Below are 25916 nucleotides of genomic sequence, written 5' to 3' on the forward strand. Positions count from 1 at the left end.
TGATCAAGCTCATTCATCGACTCCGCTGGCCGGCGAGGTGACGCCGGAAGCGCCAGCAACCAGGACAAGTGTTGCCGCATGCATGACAGCAACCTCCTCGGCATCTCCCTCCACTCCGCTGGTGACGCCGGCCCCTAAATCGCCTGTTGGCGATCTGGCCACACCACTGCCGAGCAGCGGCAGCAGTAGCATAGATGAGGGGCCTATGCGTTACAGGCACATCGACGACATCATGAGAAATGCTCCAAGAGTGGATCTCGATGGGGATGTGGAAGAAGAGGCCATGCTCGTGGAGACGGAGGAGTCATCTTGCTACCTTGAGGCTGCTGGGCAGCAGGTTAGGAGGACACCATGGCCAAGGAGATCGAGTCCACAGAGAAGAATAACACATGGACTCTCACAACGCTATCGGCTGATCACAAGCCGATTGGGCTCAAATGGGTTTACAAACTGAAGAAGAACACAGAAGGAGATGTGATCAAGCGTAAGGAAAGGTTGATCACGAAAGGATATGTGCAGTGGCAAGGAATCAATTTTGAAGAAGTGTTTGCGCCGATGGCTAGACTGGACACCGCACGCGTCATCCTTGCTGTTGCAGCCAACCGAGGTTGGCAAGTTCATCATCTGGATGTCAAATCGGCATTCTTAAATGGTGAGCTCGAAGAGGAAGTATATGTGACCCAACCGGAGGGATTTGTAGTGAAGAATAAAGAGCATCTTGTGCTCAAACTCAGCAAGGCATTCTATGGACTCCGGCAGGCGCCACAGGCATGGAACATTCAACTTGACATAAGCTTGAAATAGATTGGTTTCAGCAGGTGTTCTCAAGAGCAGGCCGTATACACAAGAGGATCAGGTCTTGCAGGTGTGATAGTTGGAGTATATGTTGATGACCTCATTGTGATAGGAGAAAGTCCAGAAGAGATCATGGGATTCAAGCAGCAGATGACAAGTGAGTTCGAGATGACTGATCTTGGATTGCTCAATTGCTATCTCGAGATTGAGGTAGCGTAAGAAGATGGGCGAATTACAATCAAGCAAATAGTGTATGCGAAGAAGATTCTTGATCAATTCGGTATGCTGGATTGCAATCCCACAAAATTCCCTATGGAACAAAGGGCGCAGCTGCATAAGGATCCAGATAGACAGTCGGTGCATGCAACCGAGTATCGACGCATCATTGGTTGTCTAAGGTATTTGGTCCATACAAGACCTGACCTTTCATTTTTTATTGGGGTGGCAAGCATATTTATGGAGAAGTCCACGGTGAAGGCAATGAAGCAAATTCTTTGTTATTTGAAGGGCACCGTTCATTATGGGCTTGTGTATACTAGAGGAGGAATAGAAGAAGTAATCACCGGGTATACTGATAGTGACCTGGCCGGTGACATGGATGATAGGAAGAGTACCGGTGGTATGGCTTCATATTGGCGATGAAGTGGACTCATTTACATTTTTATCTTATCTTTCAACTTTTTTTGTGATACAAAATGCCAATAAAAGTGTAATTATGTGCAATTATTGTTAAAAGTGTAGTTTGCGATACTTAGTGACAATGGAACTATAATTTTAAGAAAATTACTTTCAAAAGTAAAGTTTGTGATATATTTTTCAATTTTAGTGTAGTTATGTGAAATTTACCCTATATATTTTGGAAAATATGGAATAAAAGTTCAAGTATAAATTGCGCTCCAGTACAATCGTGCATGTATGAAGTTTTCTAAATATTTGGGATAATATACTACACTTTAAAAATTTATAAATTTTCATTTCATGTTTTTCAGCATCCTTGAAGAATTATTGCACAACATTGGAAGCTCGTAAAATCATAATAATTTAAATGTATGTTCCTAGAAAACACCAATTTTGTAGAATTTTTAGATTGTTTCAGTAAGTATAAATTGAGTGAACTTCAGTTACTGAACTAATTGGGGGAAAACCAAATTCAGTGTGTTTTTTTAGGGGCTCAAATGCAATTTTTGTTGAGAGGATCAAATTCAGTATGTTAAGTATAATAGTGGGTCGATCTGCTCAACTTTCAGTTACTATATCTTGTTATTATAGGGGAAAGGGAGTTTAGATATATAATCACCAAATGCTACAAACTAATGTGCCGGCACGTGTCACTTAACTACATATTTTGTGGTATTTACACTTGTTTCGTACAACCCTATCACTCTTTTTCTCCTATTTTGTTCGCTCCTATCGTAGATATTTTTAAAGTGCGACCTTCATCTTCCTATCTTTTTCTATTGCTACGTGCAGCTCATCCTCATCCACCGTTGAATAGATTGCCCGCTAATATAATGTGTTATCCCTATGGTATTGTTCGACCTAGCTATCTTTACTCAATTAACATGACACTACATGTGACACGATAGGTGGATGGTTTTTAGTACGTGACTAAGTGATATGGTTGGGTTTTTTTTTTCTACCGAGCAGTCTTGTGGTTGCCTATAGGAGAATTGCGATGAACCGATTGAAGTTTACACCAAAGCCAAACTTGCTTGATCCAAGTGTTGGCAACATCTAATACTTATGTCTGACGTGATGTCAATATGACAGATTTGAATGAAAAACTCAAGAACACCATATTATCCACATATAAACTATCAAAGTATAGAATCCACATGTTACATAACAATTCGTAAAGGAACATATTGTATGAAATAAGTAGATCATATAAATATAAGGATGAGGATGGGCCAAGAAAAAGTTTAGTGACACTTCGGTCGAACATGGGTTTTCTCAAATTTATTCTAGAAAATTATTTTCAAAATCATTTGTTCTGAAAATATTTTCTTATAAGCTTGGACCCGGAGATCTCCGGCACGAGCTGGCCGAGCCACCATGTGGCCCGATCCTCTGACACCGCTGCAAACAAAACTCCTCCCGAACTCCTCGATGACTCCCATCCCCGACCCCGAGTAGGAAACGACGCCACACATCCGCCGCCGTCAGATCGGACCTCGACTCCGAAGTCCGAACACCTTCCTCCGCGATGGCGGGGCCGCCGCGCCGCCCCCTCCTCATCCTCCTCGTTGGGATCCTCGCCGCCGCCTCCCTCGCCACCCTCGCCGCCGCCATCTACGAGGACCAAGTCAGCCTCGCGGACTGGTAGGGTACCTCGCGCGCCTCTAGGTCCGACCGGCGCTTACCTTAGATCTGATTCGGCCGGCGCGACGTGGTGGAGCTTCGCGCTTCCTGTTCAGATGGCGATTCGAATTGCGTTGTGCGAGGTTATACGACGTGCTAGTTCAGATTTGGGAGGTTTAGGCGAAACAAGGGAGTGAGCTTCCAAGTGAATTCTGTAGTAGCGGTGGGGTTTCTAGGTCGGACCTGTAGTTTTTGGGGGTAGGAAGCAAGTTCGTTTAGGACGTGTTTGGATGGCTGCACATGGACGTTGCATGCACGGAGCCTGGCTCCTGCCGGCCTGGCTCGCGAGAAACGCGGATTTCATCCGTATCCGCGGAGCCAGGCTGTACAGTGCTTTTGCATCTGCGGAAGCTATCTCGAGTGAGCGCGCGCAGCCAACCAACGCTCGTCAAACTGCATCAGCTGCATGCGGAGAGTCAGCTGGGCAACCAAACACATGTACGAGCCTGTTTAAGCTGCACGCGCCGAGCCAGGGAGCCGGGCAACCAAACATGCCCTTAGCTATCAAGTTAGTACTGTGGCTGTACTAAAAGAAAAAATCTTAGTAATCAGTAATCATTCTTGGATTAAAAGATTTTTCTTTGTCAGTAGGAGTTTCGTTTTAGCGCTAGAGGAAGGCGATGAGTCAGAAAGAAAGGAAGCCCCAAGTAAGAAATCACCACTTGGTCAGTAAGGCCTGATTCAAAAAAGATCAATCACCCCATTCCCTACTTCATTTTACCTTTGGGAGTTTTTGTTTGGGCTAGACTGATGAACACGCTTCAAGTGAATAAAGGCTGTCTGTGTGAGCCTTCGATTTACTTTGTATTTTCTGTGGATCAGATCAGATTGTTCTCTGTGTTAAATTTAGGTGCATAATTGTGTTATGCATAAATTTCATGTGGAGCTTTGTTGGTTTTTGTCTCTTGCTGTGTGAATGTTCGGGTTTGTTCTGAAGAATGTGAATGTTCGGGCTTGGATGCTTGATGTTTCCATAGCTCATGCTGTCTGTGGTAAACATTGAAGGTTAGGATTTTTGCCATCGATAGTGGTGAATTGCATCTCATTTATTAGCTGTGAATTCTTTTTCCCTGAATGTAGCTTCAGATTGGTCCAGTGTATCACAACATGGTGCGCCCTTATGTGCTTGCAAGCAACACAGACAATGGATAAGTCACGGTTGCTGTAGTGCATAAGGTAGTTAGGGTTAAATAAGGGATTAGGATTATTAATTACTGTATTATTTGTATTTATTTTCTTCTAGATATATTTCATATATTAGAGCTAAGTTTACTTAGTTTGGGGATACATTTCTTAATCACTAATCGTAAAGAAGAATGAATTCGTCTCTCCCTAAATGTTCTTCCACCCAGTTCATGGTCTCCCTCCTATTACTCCTTAAAGCTCTTATTATTTGCCCTGTGCTGTCCTGGCCCTCCTCATACAGTAGTTAACCCCCTGATATATTAGCTTAGATCACAGGTGTCGTTATCACTTTATCAGTGCAACTTAGTTGGTCTTGGCTTTGCTCAATTGCTTCAGTGCGCATGATTCCTCTTGTGTCATAACGAGGTTTATGGGTGCTTTTACGTTTTGTTCTCTACAACAATTGCTAACATGTCGTGCTAATCCATTGATAACTGAATGGTTATTTCATCATGTGTCCTGCGATGGTGTGTTAGGTCTATTTCTAAGAATTTACTCTTTGGTAATCCGCTGTAGATTTCACTATTTTTATATGCAATCAGTTATTGCTGGCTGCTGTACCTCTTAACACCACTTGATTTGTTGATAGAAATATGTAATCTTTTGGACTAATCCTGATATCACCATTTTAATATGTTGATGTTCTTCACAGGCATCAGACTTACATAGGCAAAGTAAAAGAAGCAGTTTACCATAGCCAGAAGAGTGGAAGGAGGCGTGTTGTGGTCTTAACAGAGGAAAATGTGATTGCTTCTCTTGATCTTCGTTCAGGAGATATATGTGAGTCTTCCTAGTCCCAGATTATCAAGTCAAAAGTGCAGTTTCTTAGGGATGCTGTAGCTGTGCAAATATTTTTATATCCTTCCCTTTATATCTGTGGATTTTATTTTATGCAGTTTGGCGACATGTCATTGACAAGAATGACCCCTTGGATCAACTTAGTCTATCACTTGGAAAATGTGAGCCTAATCTTTTCTTTCCCTTTAGAGACTTGCCCTTGAGAAGAATGCCCTACTACTGCTATTTGTTTCAGTTTCATTCTATTGGGTTTTTTCCACTCTTGATAGGATTCCATGTTTGCTTTTCATTTAGTGTTGCTAACCATATTCTCAGATAAACTTGTTTTTTGCATTCAAAACTACGTCTTTTGTACCCATCCCTTATCTGGCCAGTGGAAATAGTGGAAACCAGTTTTACTTTGGAAATGGATTTGATTTGACTAGGTTAATATTTTATTGCATGTGGGTATGGATCCAGTTTCTCTCTGTGCATTAGTGAGTGTGAATAAATATGTTTTCAGCTGAATGATGCTGCTTTTAAATAAAAAAGGTTTAGCTCGTTATTTTCTGAGCTCTTGGATCTCTATATCGTTTTAGTCGTCTCCCACTGTTACTTCTGGCTATTAGAAGTATCCTCATATCTGTTAGCACTAGTACGGTAGTATCATTGAAACTACTAGACATTCATAAATAAAAGAGCAACATCAAAGAGCCTGCTAAGTGCTAATGTTCCAGATAACATGTCTGAAAACCATAGGACGTCCAGCAGCATGTTAATGTTCTTCCAGAACTCAAATCTCAAGATTGCTGGAACTGCAACTAATTTGTTATGCAGTCGAAAAATGGATTATGAAGATTAAAAAAATTAGTCTTTAGATGTGTACGATGTCTCTTCTGATTAAATCTGTGGATATTTAGGCTTAATATATATAAATTCTTTAGACATTGGTAAACATTCCTGTGTTGAATGCCGAATCAAGATATTACAAGGCTGATTAGCTTTCTGGATGCATCAGTGTCAATTTCTCCTGGAATTAATCTCATACCTTGGTATTACCGAATAAACTGAGATATCACTAGTATCACACAGCAGCAATGATACTTACGGTTACAGTTACATACTGGATAAGAACATGAAGTGGCAAAAATTTGCAGTCCAGGTACTAATTATCCAAAAAGAGATGTGAAGGGGCACTTGCAAGTTTGATCTGTACAGCATATTACTCTAGTATCCATGATTACTAGCTAAGTATCCATACGTTGCAACGAAAACACAAACATTGAACGCACACAAACTCAAGGTATGGAGATGTGGATGCGCCATGGGAGCACTGTCGAACGAATACGTTGGGAGCGATGCCGTAGTTTGATTTCAGATAGGATCCGAAAAAGAGGAGATTATTCGCTAATTTCCTTCCTAATTTCTTTATTTATTTTCATTAGTAAAACGAGTCCTATATCCGTAGCCGGTAACGAGGTGGGGAAGCTGGAGGACGAGGGTGGATGGCAAAAGTGGGTAAATTATTTGAATTTTAGGGGCTTTTATTAGATGGGAGGAGAGTAGGGAGAAGAGGTGATGCGGGAACCAACTTGTTTTATATTCCATGATTATTAGTAAGTTTTATATTCCATGATTATTAGTAAGTTTTATATTCCATGATTATTAGTAAGTTTTATATTCCATGATTATTAGTAACTTACTAGTATCTTAGCAAAGGTGTGAGCAGCAGTTATCTACAATTTAGATTCAAGCGGTTCAAGGTTATTACATTTGGTTTTGTCTTTGAGAAGAACATTGATTTATGGTACATATATTTGGAAGACTTAATTGATATTAAGCAATGAGCTCTAAAACTTTAGCAAGTCATCCAACCTGTTGGTATTGGCTGATGATTAATGAATTGTAGAGTCAAGAGATGCCAGCCACATTAGGTTCTCAGGAAATTGTTTGTTTGATGCAAAGACATTTTCCCCTCCTGTTGGTATGAACAGTGCTTATGTCATCAACATATACTTGTGATTCTGTTACTAACTAACAACGCTGATTATGAAAGAAGTTATGATTTATAATATTTGTTTATGTGGATAATGGCACCCTTTTGTTTCTTTATTCATTTTTTATTTTTCTGCATATTTTTTCCCACTAATTCATCTGCACTGTGCTACATAAAGTGTTAATTGGAATTTGATTTTGAAAATGTCCTGTGTCAGATGTTCTAACTCTTTCTTCGGGAGGAACTATATTGAGGGCTTGGAATCTTCCTGATGGACAGATGATCTGGGAAACAAACCTTGAAACTTCCACGCCATCAAAACCACAATTGCATGTTTTGGTCTGTGTGGGCAGTGCGTTTTCCATTATCTAACAAATCATACTTGGATAAGACAATAAATTTTCCTTTAGCACTTCTCTTAGTGATATGTCTTTCTTTTTTTGCAGCCAAACAATAAAATGGCAAAAGATAATTTGGTTTTAGTTTCGGCTGGACGATGGATTTATGCTGTATCAAGCATTGATGGAGCAATTTCATGGGGAAAGGAGTTCTCTCTTGATGGGTATGTGTATCTCTGCCCCATTTTCATGTTCAGAGAATTATGGATACCATACCAACTTATACTTTAATCTCCTTGCAGCTTAGAAATCAAGCAGGTTCTCCAATCACCTGAAAAGGATACTGTATACGCTGTAGGAATTGCTGGTTCCTCAAAGCTAGCTTTGTATCACTTGAATGCTAAAACCGGAGAGATAGTAAAGGATATCCAAGAGTCACTACCTGATGGATTATGCGGTGAAACAGTACTTGGTTCTGATAATGTGTTGGTAGCATTGGATAATACCAGGTCAGGTCTGTTTCTTATTGAGTTCAAGGGTGAAAGAATTAGCTACAACAAGGTGCATGTTTCAGATCTTGTTCAAGAACTATCTGGAACATTCAAACTTCTATCTTTAATGTCCAATGGTGTCATAGCTTTGCAAGCATCTTCATCTGTTTCCCTCCTAAAACTCAGAGGTACTAATGGGTTGGAAGTAGTTCAGAGATTTGACCAACCAGCTGCAGTGAGTGATGCCTTGACAATCACAGAAAATGATGGAGCTATTGCCGTTGTCCAACATGTGGATTCCCAAATTGAATTTATTGTAAAATTTACAAGTGATGTAAACAGTGAAGTTATTAGAGAAAAAGTTAATATAGATCAACATAGGGGCAATGTTGAGAAGGTCTTCTTGAATAATTATGTCCGAACTGATAGATCTCATGGTTTTCGAGCTTTGGTTGTAATGGAGGATCATTCACTCTTGTTAATCCAACAAGGTGAGGTTGTTTGGAGCAGAGAGGATGGGCTTGCTTCAATTGTTGATGTAACAACGTCTGAATTGCCTGTTGAGAAGGATGGTGTCTCAGTTGCAGATGTGGAACACAATCTCTTTGAATGGCTTAAGGTAATGTTCAGAAACTGTTATTTGTTTCTTTTTTTAGAAAAAGTTTCAGATAAATGTCCTTTCCGAAAATCTGCTAATGAGCTTTAGGGATCATACTTTATGGTGGATTTAAGATCTTCTACAAATTCTCTAGAATTGACTTGCTTATATGTTTGGTGAACTAATTCCTTTAGCTAATGTTGGCTTTGTGTTAAGTAATAGGGTGTGTTGATCCATGAGTTTTTTTCTTATTGTGCTCCTTGGTGTTTCAACGCTACTCATGCATGTCATACTGTGGCACTTGGATGTGTTTTCAAATTAGCTTATGACACTTTTGCTCTTGGTTCTTACATAGGGACACTTGCTTAAACTCAAAGGAACTCTAATGCTTGCAAACGCTGATGAAATTGCTGCAATCCAAGCATTGAGACTCAAAAGCTCTGAGAAAAATAAGATGACAAGAGACCATAATGGATTTCGTAAACTCCTTATTGTACTAACAAAGGCTGGCAAAGTGATAGCTCTGCATACTGGAGATGGACGCATTATCTGGTCAAATTTGCTGCCGTCCCTTCGTGCCTCCAGATCTAGTGGAATGCCTTCTGCCTTAAGGATATACCAATGGCAGGTCCCGCATCACAGCGTGATGCGTGAGAACCCGTCCATACTTGTTGTTGGCAAATCTGGAGCAGAATCTTCTGCTCCTGGTGTCTTTTCTATTCTTGATTCGTATTCTGGAGAACTGAACTCTATGAAGCTTGACCATTCTGTTGTCCAAATTATGCCATTGGCACTGAAGGATTCATCTGAGCAGCGACTTCATCTGATTGTTGATTCCAATTCCCATGCTCATTTATATCCGAGATCTAGAGATGCCCTTACCGTATTTCATCATGAAATGTCAAACCTGTATTTATACTCTGTAGATATTCAGAGAAATGTTATCCAAGGGTATTCATTACAGAAGTCATGTGATCTTAATTTGGGTGATGAGTACTGCTTCAGCACGAAGGAGTTATGGTCTATCATTTTTCCTTCTGATGCCGAAAGGATTGCTATCTCTGAAACACGAAAGATGAATGAGGTCTGTTTATTTCCTCTGTTTTCTTTGTTTATGGAATATTTTCATAACATTTTTGTTTAAAACTAGTTATAATTAATCTTCTCTTTGTTTCTTTTTTTTATTTGAAGGTTGTTCATACGCAAGCAAAGATAATCGGTGATCATGATGTGATGTATAAGTATTTATCGAAGAATTTAGTTTTTGTTGCTACTGTGTCTCCCAAAGCTGCCGGTGAAATTGGATCTGCGCTACCTGAAGAAGCTTCACTTGTTGCATATCTTATTGATGCAGTCACCGGACGCATACTGCACCGTGTGACTCATCATGGTGCACAAGGCCCTGTACATGCAGTAAGTACAACTGTATCTTTTAATCTTTGCCACTCGCCCTTTCAGTCCCCATTTGTCTGTGATGGACCTTTCATATGCAGCAAACCAAAGTTGCTTAGTTGGCATGCTTGAGTTTTGAAACACGCACAATCATACAGTGTCTGTATCTGTTGGTTCACAATAAGTTATCACAACAAAGCTATGAATCCTGGAATGTTTTGTGCATTTCTTCACATTTTATTTTAAAAGTTCTCTTCATTATTAAGTCCTAACATGCTTTATGCTTCATTATTGCAAGGTTGTAAGCGAGAACTGGGTTGTCTATCATTATTTCAATCTCCGAGCTCACAGATTTGAAATGGCAGTGATTGAGATATATGATCAATCTAGAGCGGTATGATTTGTGCACAATCTTAATTATTTAAGCTGACTTAGTATTTGTTATGATGGTGGCAGTAGTATTAACTGCACTAAGTCTTCTACACAGGACAATAAAGATGTTATGAAGCTCATACTCGGGAAGCATAATCTTTCAGCACCAATTACTTCTTATGCGCGCCCAGAGGTTGTGGTAAAATCCCAGTCATACTTTTTTACCCATTCAGTAAAAGCAATGGCAGTTACACAAACAGCTAAGGGGATTACTTCCAAGCAGCTTTTGATTGGCACGATTGGTGACCAGGTCTGTTATGTTTTTTTTTTTTGGGTTTCTTATTTTCCCAGTGTGGACTAGAACTGTATAATGTGGTGCCACTACATCTATTTTTATTCACTGAGTCACTCTGTGTATCGTATGTTCTTTCTTTGTTTGAAATTTGTGAACGAAGATAAAATAAGAGCATTTTCAAAGGATAAACTAAGAACATTGAAGTTACCATTGCAACTGAATTCAAATATGTTTGATATTGCTTTATTAATCTTTTTGATCTGATACTTTTAATTGAACACAACTTAGGTTTTGTTAGGAGTACTGTAGGCTTAGTTGTAGTGTGTTGAATGCACAGGTTTTCCTAGTCTACTGCTCCATAGCGGTTCAATCAGCATTTTAACATTTCAATACAGCTTGTTCAGCGGCACTGGAATATAGTCCATTCTTGGCAGTTCCCATAAAGCACAGCCTTTTCCCATGCTGCAGCTTAGTTTTTAGCTGGCTTAGATTAACATGTCAGAATGCTAATATGGATGCATTAGTGAAATGAATCTAACTTGTCGTCAAGTCCTTGTGTTTGGTGATTATGTACTAAGTAGTCATTAGCGCTACTCTTCGATAATATGTAGTTTAGTCCCTTAACGGAGCTCATTGATTTAGCACTGACTTAAGAGATTAGGATTTGTTCCAATATAATCCCAATTCTTGGGTCAAGCTTAGTATTCAGTTGACCATATATTTTAAAGTGGAAGCAAGTCTATGCATTGTAAGTCATTCGATTTAACATTAATGGGATCTATTTGTTTGGTCAAAATTATTTTGACATAAATGGGTTCGAATGTTTATTAGTTTAATTAAAGTGGATGGTTGGTTAATAATGCTTGAGTGACATTCTTCTCAACATATTGCAGGTTTTGGCACTTGATAAGCGCTATCTTGATCCGCGCCGTTCAGTGAATCCCACGCAGCAAGAGAAAGAAGAGGGCATTATACCATTAACAGATTCTTTGCCTATTATTCCTCAGGTATTGTTCTGGACTCAATAATCCATACATATGCCTCCATTTAATTATGAACATGTTTGTAATAATTGCATTGATCTTCTGTTGCAAAAAAGATAAACCATCAATGGGTGTTACAATCTTAGCATGACCAAGTATGGGCTGTTATCGGTGTTTGTGTATCACCAGCCGGTGAGGGCTTAACGATACTAATATTCAGTTACATATTTGCTCAGAAAAATAAAATTTGCATTGTTTGTATGGTTAGGACATCAGTAATTTTATATTCCTATTTGGTAAATTATGATGTTTCTGTGTGTTTAGGATTGTGGTGTAATTTGTATTTGGTAAACATTGGTTCTTTTTGCCATCTTTCTAGAAAATGACAATAATGGGCAAGGCTAGACCACATTGTCGAGGCCACTATGGACCATATATACCTTTTGTTTAAAAAGAATGTGTTATTGTTTTAGATGTAGAATATGCCAATGGGACTTTTGTTCAAGAATAGGTCACTGAAAATTAGAAGCTTCAATATAACTTCTGGAATGCTTCCATGGAATTAGAAATAATTTTCCTATCTTGTGGTTATGGGATTCTTTTCATTGTGGTACGATCAAAGTGACAGAATATGTTTTTAACACACAAAGGACATGGACACAGGTTTCATATTTGACTTATGGTGCTTGTTTCAAGGACAGGAATAGATTGATGATGCATCCATAATTCTGCAGTGTTTTATTTTGTAATTTAGCAGTTGGGATACGATAACTAGATAACTAGCTTCTACAGAACCAATTTATTACTTGGCTGATGTATCGGTTCAAGTTGTTTGTACATTCATTTTTGGTTATGGAGATGGCTTTCATAAAAGTAAAAATATATCTTTTCTGGGAAATTTCCCTAACTTCTCTCCTTCCATATTTCCCTACTACTCCCCCATGTGGATGGTGTGAAAAATGCTTATAAATGCAGAAAATACAACACAAGTGTTTTTGTGATACTTAATTCAGAAGGGGATAACTATTGTATAAAGGCCAGGCAGCATGTCTTGAAGATAAGGGCATTGGAAAGGGAAGTAAGAAAAAGTTTGGGGTGAGATAATATCAGGGAGAGGATAGACTAATTCTTTGCATGATTGATAATGGATAGAAGGCTGTCCCTTTTATAGGGATGGCTCGACATGGCCCTTAAAGAAACAATTACTAAACTAAGTAAAAATTTCTCAAATACATGGATATACCTAAGTGAACTAACCGAACTAAGAAGGAAACTAAATGCTTCTATCTTTAATTCTCAACTAGTACTTCGACTCATGAAATGTATAAAGTGGAATAAGAAACAATTTCCTTTTAGTTCCATTTGTGAAGTGGTATGCTGATATCAGTTACATTCATGAGATGGATATATTCATTCAATTTATGTTTATACTTTTTTATTTACATTGTGCAAAGGGGTCATTATTCATTCCCATTTTTCTCTTGTTTTTTCCTTCAGTCCTTTGTGACACACTCTCATCAAGTGGAAGCCCTGCGAGGAATTGTTTCTATTCCTGCAAAGTTGGAGTCCACTACTCTTGTTTTCACCTACGGAGTTGATCTTTTCTATACCCAGCTTGCGCCGTCAAGGACCTATGATTCCCTCACAGACGAATTCAGTTATGCACTTCTTTTAATCACAATTGCAGTCTTGGTTGCTGCCATTATTGTTACTTGGATTTGGTCTGAGAAAAAGGAGTTGAGAGACAAGTGGAGGTGAGTGAGGCCTCAGCGTTCTGATGTGGATGAAATTTTGGGCCCTAGCCATCTTCCTTTTCCTCCCCCTTTTTCATTTCTAGTGCTAGGGTTCGTTTCACTTTTGACTAAGCCTTTATTTATGTAACCTTTTGACAACAAAACCTATGCTGAATTAACACACTGATGAAGTCCTGTAGGAAAGCCACTTAAGCAATTACAAACTCTCGACATGACATTAAAGAACTGTCAGAGCACGGATGGCACGAATGAATTGCTTATATTGCGTAAGATACCATTGTGACCAATCTTTTTGGCAGATTGTTAGTTATTGCTGTTACCTTGTAACTTAATGAGCTTGTCATGTTTCAATCATTATACCTTTCCTGATAGAAATCGGATTGCTTTTATTTTGTCTTGTCATTATTTCTGTTGTTAGCCTGTGATAGGCTGGGGCTGGAAGATGCTCCATGTGGTTCACGCCGCGCTCCATTCTGTGAGACATACCTTCTTTCTGAAGTGCTGTAACGACCACATTATAGGGCCAATGATCTTTTGCTACTTCATGGCCCATTCTTTCATACGGTTAACTAGTGAACAAGTCAGCTACTTTATGAAGATTTGTTGTCTTGGAAGCCCTAACGAGGTGATCTTTGTTATAATACCAAGAAGCTACACCGTTGCATATTGTTGGCTGCCATGCTCTGGATCTTTATTTTCTAAAGTGTTGGCATAGTTGTTTCTGCCCTTTTGTCTGTCAGTGTGCCACGTAAGCCGGTCTATCTTGCCTCAGGTCCCTGATGCACATCATCCTTTTGCAACCAACCAAAGTTGGTAGGAGGGCTTGCATCATCTTATGCTTCCGATGATGGAGGGCTCGCCGAGGAGCCCCAGCACATGGTGGCATGGGTCGGATGTGAGATGTCTGCCATGATCGGGTAAAGGGATGGCTTTTCTGGCCGAAGCAATTGCGGGTTGATGATGGAAGTCATAGTTCTCAGCTCATCCAGCATGAGGGGTCATGTCCATCCTTTGGGGCCTTGCTTTTTTCTGCTTTCTTGTTCTGGTGCTGCATTCTTTTGCTTCTGAACGATGCTGTGCCCTGGTCTTGTGGAAAGGCTGGATGGGGCTAGCCGCAAACCCTACTTCGCTTTCATCAGGTTATTGTTCTTGGTCTAGTCGATAATCGACCCCATAATCAACGGTTTTAACAGTAGATGTGAGGCTGGTAAATCTGTCGAATCGACGTCAAATCCTTGTATCTTTTGCTTTAGCTCAGCTATACCGTAGGGCCTCAAGTTTTCTGCATGCCGCTTTACTTTCAAAGCTTCAAGCGCCTCAGGTGCTGGGTGCACTAGCCAAAGTGCTGTACGATGTGAAGCCTCCTTTTTACCTGAAACGAAAGGGGACTGGACACGCACTGTGACTGCCTGAGCTCATCTTGCCTGTGTCAACCACCGGTACAAGGAGACGGTGCGTTGCATTGATCAGATCAGTGTACCCGGCTAACCAACCGTGACGAGAGACGCCTTTTCCTTTCTCGGGAATGCGTGCTCGTCTTGCCGTGTCGACACGGAGCACGAGGTTGGCCGCCGGTGAGCCCAGAGCCAAGCTCGAGTGCGCAGTCACGGAAATGAGTTTTGCCCGGGCACTGGTGCCGTGGCGAGGCGACGACGGCGACGGCGAAATCTTGCGTCGGGTGTTCGGATCTCGCAGTCGCGGCACCCGGAAACAGAAACAGATTTTCGTCGGAGGGTCCATGGCCTCGCTGTGTGCTTGTGTCGGTGGATCAGTGCCCGTCTGGTAGGAGTAGGGGGAGGATCTCCCCATGAGCGCATGCACTTGTTGTGACTAGTTTTGTTTCGGCCGGCGCACTCACCGAGTGCACAAGAAAGATTATGCTCTAACCGTTTCTGGTGCTCTGCTCTCCTTCGTTTTGAGCCACTTCTCTTACACACCACTACAAGTAGATGTACTGGCTATAAACGTCCCTAATAGTCACCTTCCCAATCTTTTTCCGTTATTTACATTATAGCATTTTTTTTCTGAAGGAACTCTATTATACCGGGTCAAATTTGACATCAATTACACATTAGTCTAACATACAACCACGAATTTCATATTGATTTGGTACCTGACCGCCGATTACATGTGACATGGGATTGACCAAACATGCATGCTAGATTGCTTGAAGTTGCGAGAAACCACAACAAAGCGGGAAAATGGCATCTACTTTTCGAAGTAACTGTGAACGAAATCGGGCTACGAGGGCAAACGGAAATAGCCGCAGATGACTCACCGTGGGTGCTTTTATGCATTTTCCTGATGGTTATTCGAGAGTTTAAGCTAGTATAAGGTTCTTTGCGTCATGCTAGGTGGAGATACTTCTATTGCAAGAAAAGGCATCTATAAACCTGGTGAATTAAACATTAATAGTGATGTGAAAGTTGTGTGGAAAAGTGAGACTCCTGCGTAAAACATGTGGCATATAATTGTTACACTGACACTTGGAACTGTAAGATTCCATTTGAGCCTTGTGTCTAACTAGCATTGGATCCACGCGGTGCTAGGGGAATATTACTATTTAAAAAAAATTACAGCTACATAGTACGTGATTTGGGCAAAACCTGAAAATGTTTTATTATTTTGATGGTTCACTTATGAGTGAAAACAATGCCCTTTTTACTGAACTATTTCGCTTTCAAATTCATGTGAAATTATGTAGTTCAACATATGCTCTTTAGATGTGTCATACATTTCGGAAATACCATGATTTTTGTTTATATTGATTGTGGGATTGACTGACACCATATTTAGATGGGAAAATTATGAAAATATCATCGCAAAAGAGCTCTAGTTACTAAGTAGCATCACAAAGTTGCTGAATTGCTAAATACCATCGCAAACGCGAAGAACTCCAGAAAATACCATCGCCATTGCATTTGCGACGTTAAAACGTTGTGAACAGTACTCAACAACTCTAATTTCCCTATATTCAAAATAGTGGTATTTTGTTGCTCCAAAATCTTAGACCTTTTTGTACATGTTCCATAATCCATGCAACTTATTTTAATTAGATTTACCAAAAAAACTGTGTAGAATTTAAACTAAAATTCTCTAAAAAAGGTTACTTTTATAACTTCTAATAATTATTAAATCCTCAAATAAATTCCCAAAAATCTAGAAACCTTCACTAATATTCTTATTATGTGATATAATAATTTCTAAAATTATTTTCAGACTTAGGTTATATGGTGAAAAAGTGAGATCATTTATAAGGCTCTATTTTTATGCATTTTTATCATTTCACATGATATTCTTCTTTTAATTCAATTTGATTTTCACCATATAACCTAAAGGTTGGAAATAATTTTACAAATTATTTCATCACATAATAAGAATATTAGTGAATTTTTCTAGATTTTTGGGAATTTATTTGAGGCTCTAATAATTGTTAGATTTATAAAAGTAGCTTTTTTGGGAGAATTTTAGTTTAAATTCTGCATAGGCTTTTTGGATGAATCTAATTAAAATGGGTTGCACATGGATTGTAGAATATGTAAAAAAGATCTAAGATTTTTGGAGCAACAGAAGGCTACTATTTTGAATAGAGGGAAATTGGAGATGTCAAGTCTGTTTACGGCGTTTTAACGTCACAAATGCAATAGAGATGGTATTATCCAGAGTTCTTCGCATTTGCGATGGTATTTTAGCAACTCAGCAACTTTGTGATGGCTAGCAATAAGAGCTCTTTTATGATGGTATTTTCATAATTTTCCCTATTTATTAGCTTTATATGAAATCTTGCTGTAAGTATCTTGCATATATATAAGTGCCCACTAAGACGATTAGCGATTCCTTGTAAATGAGTTAACGAAAGTTCTAGGTTTACTTACTCTGATGTCATGTTTCCACCGTCATCAGGATGATGTGGTGGGTTCGTAGAATTTGACCATTGTTTTTACTATTAGAAGTTAAAAATACTTATATAATCTTTTGACTGCAACTCTCAAATCTATATTTTTCACTCCCATCACATCAAAGAATTCTACTCTAGATTCTAGTCTATATAGTAGATAGATACCTCACCACTTGTTCATATTAAACGGTGACGACCCGGGCTTGTTGGAACCTAGGGTGGGGCACGCCATTGTGGTGCAAATTTTGTTGCTTGTCAATAAAAGTACACGTGCAATAAAATATTCTCTTTTTTTATGGTCGGTTGTTCTCAGTTGCTTCTTTTTGTTCAGTGCTTTCGTGGCTTTATCGAGAACTTACTACTTAAAAAAATAATTATCAGTGTTGACTCAAAAATATCATCAGAGGTAATTTTTAACTGGCACTGATAGTCACAACACTTAGTATCAATACCGGTTTGTACGGATCGTGGGCGTCCTAAGAGAGGAGAGTGGTGAATTAGGACACTTAAAACTAATCAACACTAAAAAATTCACAAGATAGATTTATATCAATTTTCTATCTAAATGTGTTCTAGGTTTATCTAGTGTGTCTATTCTACCGCTCAAAAGATTTACAACCTATAACCAATCCTAAAAAGCTACTCTAGAAAAGTAAACGCACAAATATAGATTGCAAGAATGTAAATGCGAAAGCGTAAAGATGGTAGAGAAAACAAACTTGGCATAAGGGATTTTTATCCCGTGGTATCGATGACATGAATGCCACGCCTAGTCCATATTGGAGCTCCACCAAAGATATGCTCCCGGTCGGCACCCGTTCATGGCTTTTGAGCCACCAAGTCACTAAGGAAAGGCCTCAAGTCGGATGAGCCACCAAGCCACTAAGGCAAGATCTCACAACTAGCCTCTCTTTCGGTTGCTTGCCGCCGTGATCACTTCTGAGCTTGAGCCACCAAGACAAGGGTCTCCGCGTACCCATACAAGCATCTTGCCACCGCTTCACACCAAGTCGAAGGGTCAACAAGCTTGACCAACTCTGGCTCAAGTTAGTGGCAAGTCACAAGACTACAAGGCACCATCATATCATTAGGTACAAGGTAGGATCAATTCTTGATCCACACTCTAGATGGCAACACCTAGCAACTCTTTTCTCTAGGCCTATTAGCACTAATCACTCACTAATCTTATGTTGAATTGCCTTAGATGATCACTTTAAACACTTTGGTGGCTTAGATGTCTTCTCAAGTGTATGAGAGTTTCTTTGTACTCCAGCACACTCCAGTAACCTTAGTTGGAGGTGTATTTGTATCCTCAATCCGGTGGATTAGCCGCTGCCCAACAGTCAAAATTTTTCCTTAACACTGGATAGTCCGGTGTGTTGCTTCCTCTAGACACCAGATAATCCAGTGTGGTCCCCACTTGTAGCTAGCCATTTGACAGGTGGCACTAGCCTTTGAAAATACTTCGGTGTAAGCATCTGGTGTGCATACTCTTCACACTAGAACATTCGGTGGGTTAAACTTCAATCTTCAACAGCTGAAACCTTCTTCGATAGAAATGCTCCGGTGATAATACTCCGGTGTACACAATACAAGCATCGGACCATCCAATCAACGATCTTCATTCTTTAGCATTTGGAATCGCCTCTGCAAGAAATGCTCTGATGCTTCTGCTGTACCTACACCGGACTATCCACTGAGTAGAAACTCTTCTGCCCAAAAGTACCTCTGCTGTAAAAATGCTCCGATGCTTCTCAGTGCAAATCGTTGAACTTCCAATGAGCTCTTCAGCTTTCACTTTGCTTCTGGTTAAAACACTCTAGTGTGTATTCGAATCTCAACACCGGACTATTTGGTGAGATTAGCAGCCTCTGGATATAATGCTATAGTGAGTGTAAACTTCTATGCATCGGACTATCCGGTGAGACAAATCTTTCTGGGACTTCTTCAATTCAACCAAACTTTGTTCCGGCTGCGGTGGCTTCTTTATGTATTGCATCCATGAGACCTACTAAAGCATATACTTGACAAACATGTTAGCCCCATTGAATATGTTGTTATTAATCACCAAAATCACATACATGCCATAAAGTAATTGCGACAATCACCTAAGGGCATGTTTCCCACAATCTCCCCCTTTATGATGATTGATGACAACACAACCAAAGCAAGAAGCAAATAAACAATAATACCAATTGTAAATGGTCGAAAGCCTTACCTTTTCGCTTGGATGCATATACTTACCACTGAGTCCCCCTTTTGTTGTTGCTCCTCCTTTATCCATTGCCATTTTCTCCCTTGGTCGACTCATGCAAGAGCTCCCTATTTGTCAACTTGGCATGATATTATGTATCTTGCTTTGGTCGTTAAAATTCTCTCCCTTTATCAACAATCTCAAATATTTTTTAAGCATAAAACCCTATTGCAACTATTGCAGCATGAGTGCATCAAACATAAATATAACCTATGGAAATTTAAATTTAGAAATTAATTTCCTTCTATTTGAAGAAAATTTGCAACTCCTATTTTAATTCTAGCAAAATTTTAAACTATTGAAAAAAATTTAAAGTTTAGGGTGTTACAACTCTTCACATGTGCTTGATGACGATGTTCATCCTCGCTTCCTATCTCGATCCTCTCTTGATCTTCTGGAAGCTTGATGAAGTTCACTTGATTTCTTCCCATTCACTAAGTATGGAAGACTTTTCTTTTCATACCATCTGCATCCAGTTCACCACCAAGGTATGAACCGCAAACATCAAGCACACAAGTTATCCATTAAGCTTGTCTTGATCTTACTCTTTCAACTCGGCACAATGAATATCTCAATTCAATATTTGCCTTCATATAGAACCTAACCCTAACTTACTCTCAAGCACATAGCAGATGGGTTAGTTCATAAAACTCAATTGATAATTCCATACCTTTAGTTACTTAATCTTCACAAATAACTTTGGTCTTCATGCTTATTATCAATATTTTTAAGACCATCCTCAAACTCTGATGTCTCTTTCTCTCTAGCTTCTTCTTCATCACATGAGCATAACTTAGAGCTCAATTGAACTCGATGCATATCTTTTGATCTCATGGCATTCCTCAATGAATTCATGCTTTATCACTTTATGCATCTCCTATGAAATAACCTATTAACAACTTTAACATAATTGTTAGTCCATAGGTATTATCACAACTTACCCGAGCATCATCTAGAGCTCATTCATCTTGATACATTTCTCTTGATCACATTACATTCCTCAATGAATCCATGCTCAATCTTCCATGCATCACCTATGAACAACCTACTAACAATTCTCACCATAATTGTTAGTCTATAGGTATTGTCAGTAATTACCGAAACCAGACTTAGGGGCTAGATGCACCTTCAGCATGTCCCTTAGTAGGTCCAGTAATGCTTCAAAACCCTTGTCAGTCCAACCATGGGTTGCCTTCAGCTGTAGAAGCTTTAGGTCCTAAATAGCCATGTGTACTTCTTCTTATAGTTAGGATAAAGGGGCGCCTTGGAATCTCACACAAATTCCTGGAATTTAGCGAACTCACCGTTATTATACTTTTCGTGCCGCTCGACATCCCGCACCATCTGGTTCACATTCTCCACAAAATCCACGAGATTATTATCATTAAAACCTAATATGTCCTCGTCCCTGAGATCATAATTGTTGGAGCAAGAGTTCGTCTTGCTCCAGCAAGTACGGTGAGAGTTTCTTCTAAGGAGGAGACTTAAGCTTAGAAATAAAGTTTAAGAGGAAGGAACACCACGAGTATATTGATGATAGAAAAATGTATCACTCTGGGAGGAGTATCACAACATTCGCCGTGATGTGTGTTCTTTCTCGCTGTGTCCCCCTTTTCTTTTCTCTTTCTTCCCAGAGGACCATGGCCTCCTATTTATAGGGCCATGCGTAGCTTGGCATACAAGTGAATATAATGTACAAATATCCGGGGTTCGGCTAAATTACTGAGCCTTATCCCGGATAACTACCTTCTATCCTGTCGGGAAATAAATACCCACCATGGTAATTATCGTAGTGCCTGCCCCCTGACGGGGGCGAGCTGGTCGCCAATTGTGGCCCAGTGCCGCACTGTCAGGGGTTTCAGGATAGCTCTTATCACGCTAGGGTGTTAGAGTGGTGCCTATTAGCCTAGGCCTTTAATGCCGGTCACTTCCTTGCAAGCATAGCACGACCTGCACTCCCCTTCTGGTAGATCTTCCCAGGGCCTGCTGACTCACCTCGCTGCCCTCGGGAAGGTGGCCCGATCATCCCGAGGTGGGAGCCTCGGGAGGCATAGAACAGGGAGGTGAAGGCATTGGGAAGCGGGACCCCGGAGAGCCAGGGCTTCAGGAGGCCGAAGCTTAGGAGGACCGAGGCTTCGGGAGGCCGTGTTTTGGAAGGCTTTGAGGGGTTGAACCGGCGGAGATAAGGGAAGGCTTTTTTCGTGCCACTGCCGCGTTCTAACTGGACAATGCGAGGGTTTGCTAGGGTCTTGTGCCCGCGATCCTGTCATGCGTCGAAAGGGGTTTGGGTCATTAATGTGACGGGACATCCACGCGAGAAAATGAGGCGTTTCATCGTGGACGAGGGAAATCGGATATGGCCACGGCCTTGTCCCCTAGGTGTTAAATGGGAGGACACGACGACGTTCGCCCCGCTTCATCTTTCGGACCTATGTGGCTGCGTGGCTCGGGTATAAAGCCGGGGTTACCCGGTTGGAGTCTCCGCAGCCCCATGAGCAGCAGTTAACCTTGACTTGAGTATGGCATCATCTTCCTCCTCATCCTCCTCGGATACATCGATGATCTCGATGGCTCCTTCGGGAGCCGGCTGTTTCGGTTATCGGCAGAGGCGCCGGAGGTGAAACTGCATCCACCTTTGCAGGGGAGGCGGTTGTCCGCTGCTCCGGCCTGACTTTTGGCTATGGAGGGAATGCCTGTCGAGATCATCAATATCTCTGATGACGACGAGGAGTTCGAATGGGATCTCCTGTGAAGGGAGAGTGAGCTGGTGTCTGTGGGCCCGGGATGACGTACTTGGTGATGCCATGATATATCCATGTCACGGCTGAACTTAGTCACCTTGTACTCTTTCTCGCCTTGTTTTGCTCCATAGGGATCTATCTTCTTTGTGGCAATTTCTATACGGTTGTTTTAGTTTGCATCCCCTAGATGTATTGGTTGTTTTTTTAATAATGTAACATGGATCTTCGGGAATGGTTGTGTCTCCTTCCGTATTGCAATGCGAGAGGACCTTCTGAACGGGTGGCCGCGTGCGTGCTTGCCTTCATGCCTGCAAACCGTACTTTCTCATCCCTAGTTACAGCGTACTCCTCGGGCCTGGGGCTGGTAGGGCCTCCTTTCTAATTTGTTCCAGATTTCTGACTCGGCGAAGTCCCTCTGGAACCTTTGGAGATGAACTTCGGAGGTGGTCCTTGACCCTTCGGGTTCTTTAGTGACTGTCCGGATTGACAGCGATGATGTGCCAGAGGCGCAGCCGAAGGTTAGATGAGAGAGGCGGTCCACGACCCCCTCCGCCCTTAGCCGCTGCCTGGCTTTGGAGGTATTCTATCCGGAGCCTAGCGAGGGCACATCGGAGGTGAAGCGAAAGGCTAGGCGGAAGAGAGGGTCCGCGACCCCCTCAGCCCTTAACTGCCGCCCAACTCCAGAGGTATTCCGTTTGGAGCCTGGTGGCGGCGCATCGGAGGTGAAGCCGAAGGCCAGGTAGAAGAGGCGGTCCGTGACCCCCTCGGCCCTTAGCCGCTGGCCGGCTCCGGGGGTATTTCATCCGGAACCTGGCGACGGTGTGTCGGAGGTGAAGCCGAAGGCCAGGCGAAAGAGGTGGTCTACGACCCCCTCAGCCCTTAGCCGCTGCCCAGCTCCAGAGGTATTCCGTCCGGAGCCTGGCAACGGCACATCAAAGGTGAAGTCGAAGGCCAGGCAGAAGAGGTGGTCCGCGACCCCCTCGGCCCTTAGCCGCTGCCCGGCTCTGGGGGTATTACATCTGGAGCCTAGCGACGGCGCACCAGAGGTGAAGCTGAAGGCCAGGCGGAAGAGAGGGTCCGCGACCCCCTCGACCCTTACCCGCTACCCGGCTCCGGAGGTATTTCGTCCGAAGCCTGGAGATGACGCGTCGGAGGTGAAGCCGAAGGCTAGGAGGAAGAGAGGGTATGTGACCCCCTTGGCCCTTAGCCGATGCCCGGCTCCGGAGGTATTCTGTCCGGCGCCTGGCGACTGCGCGTCGTAGGTGAAGCCGAAGGCCAGGCGAAAGAGGCGGTCTGGGACCCCCTCGGCCCTTAGCCGCTGCCCGGCTCTAGGGGTATTCCGTTAGGAGCCTGACGATGGCGCGTCCGAGGTGAGGCCAAAGGCCATGCGGAAGAGAGGGTCTGCGACCCCCTTGGCCCTTAGCCGCTACTTGGCTCTGGAGGTATTCCGTCCGGAGCCTGGTGACGGCGCGTCGGAGGTGAAGCTGAAGGCCAGGTGGGGGAGAGGGTCCGCGACCCCCTTGGCGCTTAGTCGCAACCCTGCTTCGGAGGTACTCCATCCGGAGTCTGGCGATGGTGCGTCAGAGGCAAAGCCAAAGGCCAGGCAGAAGAGAGGGTCCGCGACCCCCTCGGCCCTTAGCCGTTTCCCAGCTCCAAAGGTATTTCGTCCAGAGCCTGGCGACGACGCGTCAGAGGTGAAGTCGAAGGCAAGGCAGGAGAGAGGGTCTGTAACCCCCTCGGCCCTTAGCCACTGCCTGGCTCCGGAGGTATTCCGTTCGGAGCCTCACGATGGCGCGTCGAAGGCGAAACCAAAGGCTAGGCGGGAGAGGCGGTCCACGACACCCTGGGCCCTTAGCCACTGCGCGGCTCAAAAGGTATTTCATCCGGAGCTAGGCAACAGCGCGTCAAAGGTGAAGCCGAAGGCTAGCGGGAGAGAGGGTACGTGACCCCCTTTGCCCTTAGCCGCTACCCGGCTCCGGAGGTATTCCGTCTGGAGCCTGGCGATGGTGCATCGGAGGTGAAGCCAAAGGCTAGGTGGGAGAGAGGATCCGCGACCCCCTCGGCCCTTAGCTGCTGCCTAGCTCCGGAGGTATTTCGTCCGGAGCCTGGCGACGACGCGTCGGAGGCGAAGTTGAAGGCCAAGCGGAAGAGGGGGTCCGCGACCCCCTCGGCCCTTAGCCGCTGCTCGGCTCTGGAGGTATTTTGTCCGGAGCCTGGCGACGGCGCATCGGAGGTGAAGTCGAAGGCCAAGAGGAAGAGGCAGTCCGTGACCCCCTCAGCCCTTAGCCGCTACCCAGCTCTGGGGGTATCCTGTCCGGAGCCTGGCAACGATGCGTCAAAGGTGAAGTCAAAGGCCAGGCGGGAGAGAGAGTTCGCGACCCCCTCTGCCCTTAGCCGCTGCCCGGCTCCAGAGGTATTCCATCCGGAGCCTGACGACTGCGTGTCGGAGGTGAAGCCGAAGGCCAGGAGGAAGAGAGGGTTCGTGACCCCCTCGGCCCTTAACTGCTGCCCGGCTACGGAGGTATTCCGTCCAGAGCTTGGCGTCGGCGCGTCGGAGGTGAAGCCAAAGGCCGGGCAGGAGAGAGGGTCCGCGACCCCCTCGGCTCTTAGCTGCTACCTGGCTCTAGAGGTATTCCGTCCGGAACCTGGCGATGGCGCGTCAGAGGCGAAGCCAAAGGCCAGGCGGAAGAGAGGGTCCGCGACCCTGTTGGTCCTTAGCCGCTGCCCGGCTCCTGAGGTATTCCATCTGGAGCCTGGCGATGGTGCGTCGGAGGTGAAGCTGAAGGCCAAGCAGGAGAGAGGGTCTGCGACCCCTTTGGCCCTTAGCCGCCGCCCAGCTCCGGAGGTATTCCGTTCGGAGCCTCACGACAGCGCGTCGGAGGCGAAACTAAAGGACAGGTGGGAGAGGCGGTCTGCAACCCCCTCAGCCCTTAGCCGCTGCGTGGCTCCGAAGGTATTCCATCCAGAGCCTAGCGACGGTGCGTCAGAGGTGAAGCCAAAGGCTAGGCGGGAGAGAAGGTCCGCGACCCCCTCGGCCCTTAGCCGCTGCTCGACTTCGAAGGTATTCCGTCCAGAGCCTGGCGACGACGCGTCGGAGGCGAAGCTGAAGGCCAGGCAGGAGAGAGGATCCGTGACCCTCGGCCCTTAGTCACTGCCCAGCCCCGGAGGTATTCCGTCTGGAGCCTGGTGACGACGGATCGACGGCGAAACCGAATGCCAGGCGGAAGAGGCAGTCCGCGACCCCCTCGGCCCTTAGCCGCTACTCGTCTTTGCGGTCTTTGCAATGGATAGTCGGGGGTTCCAGCTTTTATTAAATGTTAGTATAACCCTTATAAAATAACATGTAAAAGGTGTTTTCAAAGGAGATGGTACGGTAATGTTGTTACCTTTTACCATACGTGTTTGAGTCACGTGATCATACCTTCCCCTGTAGGGAGGGGGATCTTTGTACCTCTTCATGGTGCGGAGGTTTTGTAAGGCTCTCCATGGTGCGGAGGTTTTGTAAGGCTCTCCGTTGTGCGGAGGTTTGGAAAAGCTCTCCGTTTTTACAAGAGGTTTGTTAAAGCTCTCCATTTTTACCAGAGGTTTGGTGAAGTTCTCCGTTCTTGCTGGAGATTTGGTAAAGCTCTCCGTTTTTACTGGAGGTTTTGGTAAAGTTGTCCGTTCTTACCGAAGGTTTGGTAAAG

General features: G+C 43.2%; 1 protein-coding gene across 1 annotated transcript; it reads left to right on the forward strand.

The window, feature by feature from the left end:
* The first annotated feature begins 2830 nt into the window (after positions 1-2830).
* On the forward strand, positions 2831-13691 carry LOC133928637 (uncharacterized). The gene is made up of 12 exons (XM_062375056.1): positions 2831-3117; positions 4994-5121; positions 5238-5300; positions 7332-7453; positions 7561-7676; positions 7755-8562; positions 8897-9625; positions 9733-9954; positions 10232-10327; positions 10421-10615; positions 11494-11607; positions 13081-13691. Exons 1-12 carry the CDS (start codon positions 3002-3004, stop codon positions 13339-13341), a joined length of 2970 nt encoding a protein of 989 aa, XP_062231040.1. The 5' UTR covers positions 2831-3001; the 3' UTR covers positions 13342-13691.
* The last annotated feature ends 12225 nt before the right edge of the window (positions 13692-25916 follow it).

This window comes from Phragmites australis, chromosome 9 (assembly GCF_958298935.1).
Source record: "Phragmites australis chromosome 9, lpPhrAust1.1, whole genome shotgun sequence".
NCBI lineage: Eukaryota > Viridiplantae > Streptophyta > Magnoliopsida > Poales > Poaceae > Phragmites > Phragmites australis.